At 38.4% G+C, this 14,804-nt stretch overlaps 1 protein-coding gene across 1 annotated transcript; it reads right to left on the minus strand.

Annotated features, from left to right (window-relative positions):
• Positions 1 to 4,958: 4,958 nt before the first annotated feature.
• Positions 4,959 to 12,337, minus strand: LOC103701651 (hydroxyproline O-arabinosyltransferase RDN2-like). The gene is made up of 10 exons (XM_008783798.4): positions 12,121 to 12,337; positions 11,870 to 12,015; positions 11,004 to 11,438; positions 9,889 to 9,956; positions 9,591 to 9,792; positions 9,289 to 9,386; positions 9,125 to 9,194; positions 8,934 to 9,005; positions 8,620 to 8,733; positions 4,959 to 5,714 (listed from the first exon to the last, which is right to left on the minus strand). Exons 3-10 carry the CDS (start codon positions 11,415 to 11,417, stop codon positions 5,649 to 5,651), a joined length of 1,104 nt encoding a protein of 367 aa, XP_008782020.2. The 5' UTR covers positions 11,418 to 11,438; positions 11,870 to 12,015; positions 12,121 to 12,337; the 3' UTR covers positions 4,959 to 5,648.
• Between the last annotated feature and the right edge of the window lie 2,467 nt (positions 12,338 to 14,804).

Genomic DNA, 14,804 nt, shown 5'->3' on the forward strand with positions numbered 1-14,804 from the left:
TGAAGTGTTGTCATTTGGTAGCATTACTCATATATGTTCTTATCAATTTGATAGAAGGCATACTAGAAAAACATGAACAGTATTGGGAGTGAAAGAAAGAAATAAATTAAAAAAAGAGAGAATGGTGTGGCAAAGCAGAAGTAGAATTACTTAAGATACATACTCTATAGCTGTTTTCTTGCACATTATCAGTCATTTCTACCCCTGCACTGTTGTTGTAGCTCATCTACCACTTTGAACTCTCTTTGTTGAAATATTTGCGGAAGAAGAGGAAAACAAGAGGAAAAGAGAGAGAGAAAAGTGATTTTATTTTTCTGTTTTTTTATATTCGGAACATCTCAGAGGTTATATATACTCGTGTACAGACTTTATACATGAAAAATAATATAAGTTGATATAAGATCTCACTAATAATGAAAAATATTATACGTGATATAGATTATCATGTGATTTCTAAAATCATTCTAACAAGATTATGCTAACAAAGAAAACTAATATAGGTTGACATAGAATTATGCTGATAAAGAAAAATATTATGAGTGATGCATGTTGTTACTTGGTCCCTAAAATTATTCTAATATGTTTTTTTAGTCTTAGAGTCTTATTATTTTTGTTATCGCTGTTGCTCTTTGTGCGATGGTTGTGTTAGTTATCTTGAAATCCAAAGAAGAATATTTGGTATTTTTGTGTAACATAATTTCTAAGAAAATAGACTATATTTTATGGATTGTTTAGATTTCAGTGCTGCATGGAACTGCTGAGGGGCATTATTTTGTTCATAGGTTTCCTGCCTGCTTTTCTATCTCGGTTTCAATTATGTAGGATGTGATGATGTCTGTACTTTCCTTGGATGTCTTTGGTATTTAGCTACCTGTTTAAAGTTGTCTAGTTCTTCTAGATTTTAGGATTACCACTAGTTTAGTATAGCCTGAATGTGCTAGACCTAGGAGTCTTAGGATTCCAGCTGTTATATTAGATGAGAGTATCCTTCGCTATTATCTTCTGGAATCAATTGTTTCTTTTTTATAACTTGGTTTACTATTAATGAGGGTTTGGTAGGTTTTGAGCAATATTCCTACTTCTAATCAAACAAAAAGGTGGCCTACACCCTTCGCAGCTTGTGTTTCGTGGGTCAACGTGGGTGATCTACATTTCAACCTGCTGTGTAACATGTTTTTTTTTTCTTTTTCTTATATGCAGTTTGTGTCTAGAAGATGTTGCAGTTTTCTCAATATAATTCTAGGCTTGTTTCTTTCCTCAAACGTGCCTCTCCTTTTTCTCTTGGAACATTTATCTGCTTGCATTATTTCATGAAAGCCGACCGTTTAGGGTTCTTGTGAGGATGCAGCTGTTTTTTTTTTTTTTTGTTCTCTCTTTTTGGCATTCCCATGAAAATTTTTTCTGTTTGATTTAAATGACCTTTTGCATTGCCATGAGCACAATGTTTTTGTGGAGGAAAAATTAATCCTACCACCAAAAAAATTAAGTGTTTAATGTAGTGCTTTGAAAGTGATACGTTAATGCGATGAAATGGAAGGAAAAAAACTGGTCCTGTTCTATCTTTTGAAATGTCTGGGTTCCAGGCCTACTGATATGAAACAAGTAGGTCTGTGAAAGAATACGTGACCCCTGATCGCCTCATCATGATTTTGTTTGTTCTTTTCTATCTTGATGTCGTATAGTCTTTTGGATTTAGCATTTAGTGGACCTGTTTATAGGAATGATGATGCTATCTTATTTGCGTGGTGGTGGGTTCTATCTCATGATCATTAATTAGAAACTTTGGCAACTTAATACGACGTTCCTTTAAATTAATAATATGTCCTCAGGCAACCCACAGTTTCTGTTATACTGAACTTTGGTCCCCTCTGTCTTTAATTCCTTCCCTACTCTTTTCTTTTCCTTTTCTTTCATCTCTCTGCGCGTTTCATTGTATTGATGAGAAGCGTGGCCGGGCGTCCACTATTTTGCTCAAAAATAATAATATACAAAAAAGCAGCTGCCAAAGAAAATTTAGCAGCAAACAGCCAGGTTGTGTGTAGAAGATTTTTTTTTCCTGTTGCTTTCATCTCTAATGCTGATCTAAACATATCCGATCTCTTGTTTGATAGGTGTAAGCATCCGTTGGTTCCTTATTGTTGTTGTCTTCTATCCTCTAGTCATTGTCAGCCATTTCAGTGAGATCATATGGAGCAATCTTGGAGGTTTCATCTTCACTAAAAGGTGCTTCCATCCACTGTTAGAGCATTCGTGGACATCATTTTCATGATTTGCATTGATGGAGCCATGGGGGCATAGGAAAGGTGCTTCCATCCACTGTTAGAAAATGTGAAAAATTATGAGTGGGTATTTTAGCCAATCCACGAGAGTGGTCGGAAGGGCTAAGGAGGCATCAGGCTATGAGGGTCTTAGTAGCATGTCGTAGCACAAAACAAAGCGTCTCAGTAGCATATCTTGGGCGGTTTTTTTTTTTTCTGTGGGGGCTTCGTCCCTAAGTTCAATTTATTTGCTACGTGTTATTCTAGTGCTCTGAACAGCAGAATAGGCTAAGAAGTGGCATGGTGAAAGAGGAACAGCACAAACAAATGACTAGTAACTGCACAAAAATTGAAGCCGGCAAACTCTTTTGGACCTCTAAATGCTAACAAATTTGTACGACTATTTTGAGAAGGTATTAGATAATTATCAAACTTTTATTTTTGCGTGTGTATGTGTGCGTGTGTGTGTGTGTGAGAGAGAGAGAGAGAGAGGGAGAGGGAACCTATCGCACCCTAATTTTTTTTTTTTCTGGGAGACAGAGAAACCTGAGATAAAAGACTAAGAAAAGAAACTCTGAATGTGTCTGCCAAAACTATACATTAAGATCTGGAGGTAACTGCTAGTTCTGATTATCATCCTCTGTGTAGAATAGGCTTCCTCGGCTTCCCTGAAGACATAGCAGTATGAAGAAAAGTTTTGCTATAGCTGAATCTGTTAAGAGTTTTAATTAAAAAAAATTTAAATTTTCATATCTCCCAAAGATTAGTTGTTTTAAACAAAAATTTTGTGAGACGTCACGTAGGAGGCAAATCACGTTAACAAGTTATTTTTAATCTTTTATAATACTTCTATAAAATAAAAGTATAATTATTTCTAGATAAAATATTTTCAACATAAACGCTCTTCAAGAATGATTCTATCCGAATGTGAGTTTTGGAGTGTAGCTCTCAGTCTATACCAAGCGGGAATTGCAGCAGACAACAGAATCTGTACAAGGTGGCCTGCCTGCTTGGAGCAGGATGGGCCCCAAGATGTTGGGCCCACATTGGGTCCAATCGTTGCCATAAAAAGCTTGGACACAGCCAAGTTATGCAAGTCAGAAACCTCACCAATTTTTAGGAAGTAGTTTTGTTATTTCAAAATGACAAGTTGCAAGTTTAGATCATTGAGGATCCCAGATTATGAGATCAGAAGGTCTTGTATTCGATTGACCCCAGTTCAGTCCAAATCTAAGATAATTATAAGAAATTAAAAGGAAAGCAAAAATAACAAGGGGTTGTTTGCTTGCCTATAGCCAGCAGTACCCAGAGACCAACACTCCTCTTATGGCATCCCCTCCCATCTTTCCCACCCAAGTTAGGCTGGGTTCTCTCCCCTCCATCTTTCATGCATGCGTGCTCGCCATCCAATAGCACAAGGCTCGACCTGATGCTAAAAGTACTCACCTTAGCCATCATGACTCGAAGCCACTGCCCATTGAGTCACTGCCCTCTCTTTTGCCTCAACCCTACCTGTCTCCTTTATACTTGGTAGGGAGCTTTGCCATCAGCGAAGCTTCCAAGATAGACACTTTGTCTCTCCTCCCACATTACTTTCTTGATGCTCCCTAACTCGATCACGAGCCTCGAGGACGAACCGGTCTCCTAGTGGCACTATAGAGAGAAGATGATGTTGAGATTCATTACCAAGTTCTAATCTTATTATGATTCTTGTTTAGTTAGGTCATTAGTTTTAACGACTATAAAATTCTATTCTTAGTTTTTTTTCGACAAGAATTTTTATCCTTTAGTAGTGATAAATCCTATCCTTATTCTTTAGTAGTGATAAGTCTTATCCTTATCATTTAGTGGTAATAAGTCCGATAAGTCTTATCCTTTAGTGGGTGTTGAATTTGAGTAGAAATTAAACATCCTATACATGAGAAAAAAAAAGAGTGACTTGAGAAAAGAAGTATCGCGAGAAATTTTTCTCTCTCCTAATTATTTTTCTTATGAGGATATTTTGGAAAAGCCGGTGGGGAGTCCAAGGATGGCTGAGATGATGGATGAAATCACCTTAAAAGGAATTGAAGGAATCTGGTCTCATCGGGAATGCGAGCTGTGGAAAAATTTCTGACCGGTTCTCACTTGAACCTCTACCATTCATGCATAGGTAGGTTCTCATATATACTGCAAACCGTTTGGGGTATCCATATGGACCATGGAGTGTGTAGAAAGAACTGCCACATATCCCTTAATATATTCACTTTTTCACAGGTTCATAAGTTCAAACTTTATACAAAGACTGCAAAGACCCTGTCAATTAGGGTCCTTAGATAAACAATCATGTTGAAGTTCCTAAATAGACTTCCTAAATATTTCGAAATGCGACCGTGACAACGAACCTGTCGCACCAGAGAATTCCTCTGGTTCATCTTCTCGCACCATGAGTGTGCTCCAGGAGAGGTATGCTATGGCACAAAGGTGCGCACAGGGCATGTCGCTGCGAAGATGAAGGCTGCCCGGTGGAGCCGAATCTATAATAAAAGTCATAGGATGATAAGCATTTTCATGGAGCACGGCATCATCACCTAACAATTGTCGAGGAGGACTGTTTAGTTTAGACCTTGAGATGGCTGGCCTCATGAATGTTGCACACTGATCATGATAGATTGGTATCTGTGCTGCATACCCATTTACCCAAGGATGAGTTGGTCTGTCTTTATTGGAGCAATGCAATGAAATCCATTCCATGGACAGTGGCATATAGAGTCTGATACCAATATACAAATGAGGTATAAAAGGGAACGTAAAAGTTGTCCAGGATGCCATCACAACCTTAACATGAGTTTGGCAATCAGCCTTTTGGAGTTGCTGAAAAGCCCTTTGCTGCGTTTAACTCCCTATGGGTGAGAATGGAGGGCACTCAGGCCCTTGTCTCCCAAACCAAAGTTTTCCAGATAACAAACATCATTTGGGGAAGGATATCACATGCACTGTAGTTTCAAGCATCCAAACACATGCGGAAGTATGCAGAGAAGATTATCCCAGCCTCAGGTTTCAAGCTTCAAAATGCTGATCTTTGAATTGCAAAAGATGTTAAGAGTGAAACTCCACTGTGTACCAAGTGCAGCATCTCTACCAACAATGACAAGATTCTACTTTACAAAACTCCATTGAAGAATACTCACTAACAAAATCTAAAAACGCACCGGCAATCAATGGTAGCCTCAATATGATAGGAGAGTTCCTTATTTTGAAACTCATCAAATACGTCAGGTTTTGGTTTTCATCTTCTATAAACAAAGCATTTAACCTGTGATCTGTATGTATTCTCTTCCGAGGATTCTGTGTTTGATGGAAATTGTCCAAACTACTAATTCCTTAAACTGCGCCTCTCTCAGAATATCACTATCTTCCGCTGTCCCACCCAGGAGTGTTCGCAGTAGCCTCGTTCACCATCCTTACGAGCGTAACCTGCACAAATGAAATCGTCAAATGTATGAATAGAGCCGGTATTCAGATGAGGTACATTTAGTATCTTGATTAGCCAAAGGACAAAACTATTTTCTGGACATGCATTTCTCTGCACAAGCAACTGCCATGCACCTTGCCCTGCGAAGCCACCCAGTCCACCCATGCATGGTGTCACAACGAGGCTTTGGTGCAGCACCATTCATTGGCTAGTAGGGTGTGCTTGAAAGGCAAAGGAATGGCAAATTCAGGGTCACATATAAATGCTTATGCTGGCAAAAAAGCATTTTCCTTGGTAAATAGCAAAAGTCGATATGGAACCACAGAAAGTCACCACTGTTAATCAAATAAGAAAAAAATGATTAAATTTTCTGAAAAGAAAAGCCGCATTAATTAAAACTTTCTTCCGACAACTGCAACAAATCCAATCCTCTCTCTGCAAGAAACTCCCTTATGTGGATGGCCATCCACAAGACAGGCAGTGTAAAACTTTTACAGATTAATTATGTGGCTGGTTGGCACCCCTCTCCACTTCCAACAGGTCCTGGTTTCAATAGATCTCTCTTAACCATTCCTTTTTCTTGTGTGAAATAGATCTCCTTTTGAGTGAACTATTAAGGGTGTTGGGACCATATAACTAGGGGTGGAAGTCAGGTCGGGTCAGATACGGGTCGGGTCAAAAATTAATCAACCCAAATCTGACTTGTTTATTAAATAGGTCAAAATTTCAAATCTGAATTCGACCTATTTATTAAATAGTTAACCTGACCCGACCCACAAAACCTATTTATTAAATAGGTTAAATGGGTTAAACGGGTTAGACGAGTTTTTAAAAAGGTTAAATTGATTTAAATAGGTTAAACAGTTAAACGGATTAAGTAGGTTGGGTTAAACATGTCAAAAATAGGTTAAGCAGGTTTCAAACAAGTTAAACAGATTTTAAACAGGGTAAACGGGTCCAATCATAACCCGACTCAATTATTAAATGGGTCAAAACGGGTTATGGGTCAAAAGTTCAAATTTGAAGCCAACTCATTTAATAAATAGGTTTAGACGGGTTGACCCATTTACGATCTAAACTTGTTTTTCGCCGTACCGGTGCCGCACTAGTATAGGCGTACCGAGTGTCGGTACGCAATACGCCAGGCGTACTGACATTGGCGTACCGATACCGGTACCCATCGGTACGGGTATGGTACGCTCGGTACCAACCAGTACCAACGGGTACAGCATACCATGCCTGTTTATATCAAACCCAAACCTGCTTAAAGCGGATCGTTCGTGGGTCAGATTGACAGGTCGTGTCAAAAATTGCCACCCCTACATATAACCAGCCAGTCACATATCTACTCGCTCTTTTTCTACCAGACCTTCCTTGCTTGTAAATTTAGGATTCATAATCCAAGACATCCTAACTCTACTGAAGGAAAAATAGGTCATCCCTTCTTTTTTCCTTTATTTTATTTTCATTTCTTTGTTCCTTGTTTTCTTCTTTGCTTTCCATAAAAATTATTGCTGCATACATATCACTCACTAGACACTTACTTCGCTTTATTTTATTTTATTATTATTATTATTATTTTTTTGAGAGCTATCTCGCTAGTCGAACACTTGCTCCCGATACCATGTAAAAAAGTAGATAAATAGAAAAATAACATGTGACCATGAAACAATTAGATTCACCAATCTTAATAAACAGACTTTCTCCATCAGGATGAAGAAAAATATGAAATCAGGCCTTAAGCACAAATTAAACCAAGTCTTTGGCTCCATACGCTACATGGCAGCAGATGATAAAGAGATGAGAACACGAAGGAGGAGAAGATAAGTACCACAACAATCTATTTCCATTTAGTCAAGCACGAAACTATAATGCACCCAAACTCCCCTTATTATAAAAGGGTTGGCTTCTGTAAGTCACCTAGCTATGGTCATTTGAGGCTCTACGTATATAAAGAAAGCAAACAAATAAACATCATCAAAAGATCTGCAATGTCTTTGACTAATGTCCTCCATGTCTTTCGTATCACCTTGAATAATTTTATCCAAATCTTTAAAAATGTGGATAAAGAAAAGTAAATAAATCTAAGTGAACTTTTATTTCTCCACCTGCTATTAATCACGCAGCTTGTCTTTGTTCATTTGCTTATTTATGGCCACCTTTTAAATCCCTTGAGGCCCTTTTTATTGGTTTGACTTTTTAAGCCATGTCCACAGCTACTGATGAAAGTTTGCATCATTTTGCAATCACATTCTGAATAGAATCGTCGCACTGCTTCCACACTTCAGTTATCAAATAATTCATTTCTAATTAGTTCCTAATTCAGGTTTAAATAAAATTGGATCTATTAACAGTACTTTCATCCATCCTATTATGTGGATGGTTACATAAGATGTATTGCCTATGTTCTCTTCCCAAATGTAATGCTGATGCACAAGAGTACGTATAATTCTGCAGTCTCTGTTTGCAATTCAGGGAAAAGTTGGCAATTACATGTAGCATCAGAGTTGGTTTTGTACGTAGCTTTCTACATAATTCATACCAAAACATTCCATGTGGACAATGAAGAAAGTATTGTCAAGACTATTTTCATGAGGTTCGCATTCAAAGAGTATCCAGAAAGGTAAAAGGTGCAAAATTCAGCAAAACACGAGTGAGAAGACAGAAGTCTAATGCACGTAAAAAAGAACAAAGTTTGACAGGATAAATGAAGGAATACAAAGAAACAAAATGGAAATTTTAAAAGAACAAATCACAGGGAATTTCATGCTTGTTAAAAAAATGCATAGTATTCAGTAGGAAATGCTACAGTTAGGATGGAAAAACTTTCTTTTAAAAAAACAAAAAGTTTAAAACGTTCAAGGTTTTCCTAGTTATTTTAAAGGAATTTGGATGTTACAAACATACCACACTTTCAGGAACTCCTGGAGGGGGTAAGGAAAGGTTTCTTGGTGGTGGGCCACGAAGATATGATCTTTTGTCAAATCGCCATTCCCCAATCTTTCCATAAGTTAGTTGACCCTGAGTTAAAATAAATCAAGTAAGCAGACCCATCCGTACAAGTTCATGAACACATACCAATGCAAAAGCTGGTATTACCATTAAAAAATGATGAAAATACATTAATGAAAATAAATTCAATGATTCTAGATGTAAGCAGGAAATATTACTATAACACTACCACAAAAAAGCACTTGCATACAGATGAAGGATGTGGTTACCTTTAATGAATAGTCACATCCATAAGTATAGTGGATGATATATGTCTTTCCCACCTTTAAGTCCCAAGGAGGCTGTACTCAAACATTTTCAGAAAACATCAAGCAGAATTTTTTGGAGCAATAACAGGAATATCTGAATCCAATGAAGAATTAGCTTAAAGTAACCAACTAAAATAAGCAATACCAAATACCTGTATCATAAAATCTTTAAAAAGAATATGTTGCACTCCGTGCAATGCACTGGCAATAGCATATGCATACCTGTGGTAGCAGCAAAAACTAATAAGCAACACCCAGGTTCACTTCTAGACTTGAAACAAAATGAGAGCATAGTATGTGAGATATTAATCCTCACATTTCTAACACCCATCCAAAAGCTTTGTCGGTCTCTGGATCGTTTTTCATTTTTATAGAGACATTCATCCAAGTAGGAGCAATTTTCTCCAGCTGAGACTGAAGTGTGTTCAATTTAACAGCATGCAGATTAGCATCAAGCAACACTATTATATCACAACAGAAAAATTGGAAAAACTATGGCCTAATAAGAGTAAATAATTACAGCAAAGAGATTATTAGATATAAGAGAATAAAATTATCAACCTAGCATGCTTAAACAGCAACAAGCTTCTAGAACCTGGCACAGGTGATTCAATCTACCTTTTGAATAATTACAGGAGAATTGCCAATTGGGTCAACTTTTGTTACTGGACCTTTTTCTTCTGGATAGAACTTCCTTACTATCTTTTCATGTTCAGATGGTTTAATGTAGAAGAATGGGAATGCTGCTGGGTATTTGCCATGAGACAAGTTTGGCAGAGGCTTCACAAAGATATGATCTGGTTCAGCCATTAGTATATACCTGCAGTTTTTCTCATCAAGCAACACAAGCTAATCAGGTTATTAGCACAAAAATAAACAAAAGAAATAATGCAACTTCTGAATGTATGTAACTCACTCTTCCTCAATTTTTGCTTTTTCCAGCCATTGCACAAAGGCCCAAGGCCTGTTCAAGACGATGTAACCCTGGCACCAGCATTTCAGAAACAATGTGAAACATGGTGTCAATAACATATTAAAGAGTGATTAGCATGTTTGGAATTACTTGCAATAAGGACTGATACTTCTTGAGAGAAAGATGTGACTGGCAGTTCTCAATAGAAAATGCTTATCACATAAGCAAAGGCGAAAAGGTTGCTTTTAAGAAAAGCCAGAACATCTGGCTCATGGATTTTGCTTATATAGAGCACCCATTTATTTTCCATGAGTTTCCCTTGTTTAAGGGAAAGATACATTGAAGATGGAAATGGCTTAGATAAACTTAATATTTAGTAGGCACATCAGGGAACCAACCTAAACCAAAATATGATTCTATGGGCCATCTAAAAGCCCTTAATCTAAATTAGATCACAACAAAGAAACTGGAGTACGATCCAAACATACTGAAAAAAAGTGCTTCTACATGATGCATTACTCATCAGCAAATAAGTGAAGAAATTATTATCTTCTAAAGCATTTTCATTGACATGCTTTATAGAAAGCCCATTTAAAAAGGCCGAAGCTTCAATTCCATCACCATAACCAAGTCCAATCTAAAAGATTAACTAGGTGTACATACATCATAATCATCTTTTATCGATTAACCATGAATAAAGTCTACACAATCAAAGAAAAGCAACTAAAACAAAGATTAATATCTATTAGCATGATGGCAGTCTTTTACAGTATTATTCATGCTCATTCCGCAATACATTCTTCATAATTTGTTCTCTTAAATGCCTTAACTATTCTTTTCAACAGAACAAATACATAAACAGTTAAGTTTATAGCAAACTGAGCAAGAAAATTGCAGCAAACATCACCATGTCTCTGCCATCTGGTATAATATTTAAGCAGATGATCATACGACTATGTCGTGCCACTCAAACATGGGATAAATTCAATAAGATTGCTGCAATGGTTAATTTTATTTGCAAGTAAAGTCCTTTTCTATAAGAATGCAATTTAAATGCAAATTCAAGAAACACCACCACTGAAAGAACAGACAAATTCAGGAAACTTAAGAATCCTCACCCGATCCATACCAGCCGGGAGTGGGTCGACAACAAAGGTAGGGATCTCCTCCATCAGATCATCAGCACTCCCAGAATGCAGCACCCTTGTGAACCCTCCCATCTCCGACCCCTCCCTGTCCTTCATCTTCTTGTACCAGTAGTACATTATCCGGCACTGCCACTTGCTGTAAGGCGCATCCGTCGCCGTGAGAGCCACATGGAAGGCCCGCTTCGGTCCCATCGATTTCTTCAACTCATCAGGCATCTGAACAACGGGATCCTGGGACCTCACCTCGATTAACTCTCTCGATGACTCCCTTCTCTGGTTTTGGATTACCGTCGTTACAAGGTTGTAGGTTGCGAGGAAAAACCCCAGGGAAATCAGAACCAAAAATACTGGTGCAGCCTTTGCCATGTTCTTCCTTCCAATCATCCACAGATTCTCACTGCCTCACTGATATTTTCCCCATACGAAACATCAAAACCAACAGCATTAACGACAATTAGGCATCTAGTAGGCGAAAATTTTACATCAATTCTATCTCCAGTATTAAAATTCGATTCAAATTAACGATCAAAAACTACGCTGCGCTATCAAAATCACATTTTTTTTTAACATAAAACGCGTAAAAATCCAAACTTGATGATTTGTTCGTCAAACACTCCCCCCCATCAGCAAACCAAATGGAGAAGTACCGGCCTAGAAAGTCTAAGTGATCGAACGGAGAAAAAAGTCGTCTAAAATCGCACAACGTTTCGTCCAAGTAAGCATCTTTTCGCTCACTAATCACAACACTGCCGTTCCGCAAACAAATCAAAAGAAAAAGAAAAGTAAGAAGGCCAGATCAAAAGAAATGAGAGAGAGAGAGAGAGAGAAAGACATACCTGCAAGTCAGAGAGAAGGGTTTGTGGTGGGATCGGAGACGTGGTGGGGGAGGGAATTTGAATAAGAGGAAGGGGGACGCCGGGGACCGCGAGAGAGAAGTGGGAGGAGTGGAAGACCTTTTATTTTTCCATATTTTGTCTTCATTCTATTTTGTTATACACCATAGAGAGGAAACGTACGCGTCGGGCATTAGGAGAAGAAATTAAAAAACGAGAGAGAGAGAGAGAGAGAGAGAGAGAGAGAGAGTTACAAGAAGAAAAGCCAAGATCGAGGCTTTGGAAATGGACGGAGGACGGAGAGTCAGCGACGCGGACGCCGAGGGAGGACCGGCGAAGAGCGAACGCACCGCCGTTTGGGGAGAGAGAAGGAGAGGGCGCGGGGCCCGTAGACTGGAGTCGAAAGGAAGGAAGAAATCAGGAACAGAAAGATCGACCGTGTGAAAGACCACACGAAGGAAGGGATATTTCGATCTGGGATATAAAATAGATTTTGTGGCCTTTTTAAGCAACAAAACGTATAATTTATATATTTAGTGGGATATAAAATTATGCATCAAAGTGACGACGTGTAAACCGGGGAAGTGAGCTTGATCCATGTCGCGCAAACAAAAATCTATGTCTGAGGTGGATCCCTGTAGGTGGTCCAGCTCTCGTTATCGGACTTGACCACGTGGATCTCACCAATTGCAACATGCCACGTTGGGTCGACAAGATTTGGAAATTTCATTGCAGCTGCCTGCACAAATATTCAAAGGACGGTAAAACTGTCCCCTTTTAAGATCTTTTAAGTAAATGCGTCGACTCTCTCGTTACCCCCCGCCGCCTCAAGACCAATGCGCCTCCGGGGACATTTTAGGCCTTTGGTTCACGAAAGAATTTTTTCTCTAAATTAAAAAAAAACTAATGTTGGGATATATGGTACTAAAAAAAATAATTTTAAAAATTTTATTTAGGAGGACTTTTAAAGGGCAAAAATGTACTTTTTGATCCTTCAAAAGTATTTTTTTGGAGGAAAAAGAATATTTGTAGTACTTTTATTTTTATGAAAATATTATTTTTTGTTTTTTTTTGGAAAACTCTAACCAAATATGTGATTTTTTTTTTATTGACCATATTTTTTTCTCCTTCTCTTTCTAAGAACCACATGAGTTTTTATATATTTGCCAGTATTATGCTGACTAGAGGATTTGTATCTTTAATCATGCATATTCGATTGTTAGCCTGATTTTTGTTTCTCCCTGTCAAATTATGTCAATTTGATGAATATTCACCAATATGATATATTCATATATATATATATATATATATATATATATATATATATATACCCCTACCTACCATACGTAATAGAAATTCTTCAAATGAGGCATGCAGAACTGGGTTGAAAAATGAAGCCTTTGAATTTTGCAACTATGACAAAAGAAAATATTTAAAAAATAAATATTTCGTATACGTACATAACTAAGTGAGAAAGAGAGAAATTTGATGCATGAAAACTCACTTTTTCTTCTTCTTCATTGCTCAGTATTCTCTTTTTTTAAAACAAAAAAAGTGCACAACGGGCACAATTCCAGTAAAATGCCAATGCTCATCATCTCAATCAACACAGACCAAAATATCTAAAAATAGTAGATGTTCTCCACCTACATGCAATATGAACCACACTCTATATCCCAAACAAATTTCTCTATGCATATTGAACACAAGGGCACAAATTAGGATGTGGCTTTTCATGATCTAAGCAAAAATATGCATGTGGCCTTTGCATGCTGAGGGTTTATAAATTTAACATGTAATATATTAGTTAAGACACAATAAATTTTCCTTCCAATTTTAACTAGGAATTTTAATTACCTCTAAAGTGAAGCCTTTTTTTTTCTTGATAAAAACTGCATTTCATATAGCTCTTACATGGGTACAACCTGCCAAGTCAGAAAAAATAAAATGATACAAGGTAGGAGGAAGCTCATCGGCACAAGCCCAAAAAAACTTTCTGGCATGCCGAGCAACATAGGAGGCAACCCAGTCTGCCGCTCTATTTGTCTTTTGATACACGTGCTGCTTGAAAGGATACCATCTTCCTAGCCAGTCTGCGAGTCTCACGAATCAGTGGGTATCCATCCTCATACTATCCAATAAATCACTATGGAGGAGTCCCCCTCGAAATGTACCCTATCGGCACTAAGTATCCTTCTCGCATAAGAGATACCCTCCCACGCTGCCCAAAGCTCTGCCTCAATGACAGTAGAGCCGGGAGTATGCTGACCACCTGCCACAACCAGTCTGCCATAGTGGTCTTTGATGATAAATCCCACACCTCCATATGCTCCATCAGCCAACATGCTGCCATCGAAGTTAACTTTGAGATGGTCAAGGGGTGGAGCACCCAAGAAAAGAAGGCAAATTTGGGCGCTATAATAGCGGAACAGGAGTCCCAAATTTTCATAGCCATCTCAGAGGAACCCGACGCAACTGCCGTGGTGATCTCCGCAGCATGACGAAAGGCTCTGTCGACTACTGTCCTCGAAGCCGACACTCTACCTTCGAAGAGGCGGGTATTCCTATCCAACCATATATGGTAGGCCAAGTATGCCCTCCTAATCCCCTCCTCGGCTATGCTCGGTCTCCTCATGGACTCTCTCAAATAATTTAGCAGGTCCTCTACTGACTCCAATGCCTGTAGAAGGGGGATCGAGGACCCCTCCCAAATCTGTATTGCTCTGGGGCATCTAAGGATGACATGAGTGATGGTCTCCTCAATGTTCGGACATGTCTCATAATACAGGGTAATCCGAACCTCTCGCCCTGCTAACATCCTTTTGGTCGATAGACAGCCCTACACTACCTTCCATATGAAAAGGGTCACCCGCGGGTGTATCCGCATCCTCCAGATCCAACCTCCCTCAATCTGTCGATCCGGCTCTCCCCTAAACAG

This window comes from Phoenix dactylifera, chromosome 13 (assembly GCF_009389715.1).
Source record: "Phoenix dactylifera cultivar Barhee BC4 chromosome 13, palm_55x_up_171113_PBpolish2nd_filt_p, whole genome shotgun sequence".
Taxonomy (NCBI): domain Eukaryota; kingdom Viridiplantae; phylum Streptophyta; class Magnoliopsida; order Arecales; family Arecaceae; genus Phoenix; species Phoenix dactylifera.

Bases quoted from the DNA above. Each gene is read 5' to 3' on its own strand.
- LOC103701651 (XM_008783798.4), bottom strand. From the start codon at position 11,417: ATGATTGGAAGGAAGAACATGGCAAAGGCTGCACCAGTATTTTTGGTT. The intron at 9,793-9,888 runs GTGAGTTACATA...GAAAAACTGCAG, and splicing joins AAAGCAAAAATTGAGGAAGA to GTATATACTAATGGCTGAAC. The intron at 8,734-8,933 runs GTAACCACATCC...ATTTTAACTCAG, and splicing joins GATGTGACTATTCATTAAAG to GGTCAACTAACTTATGGAAA.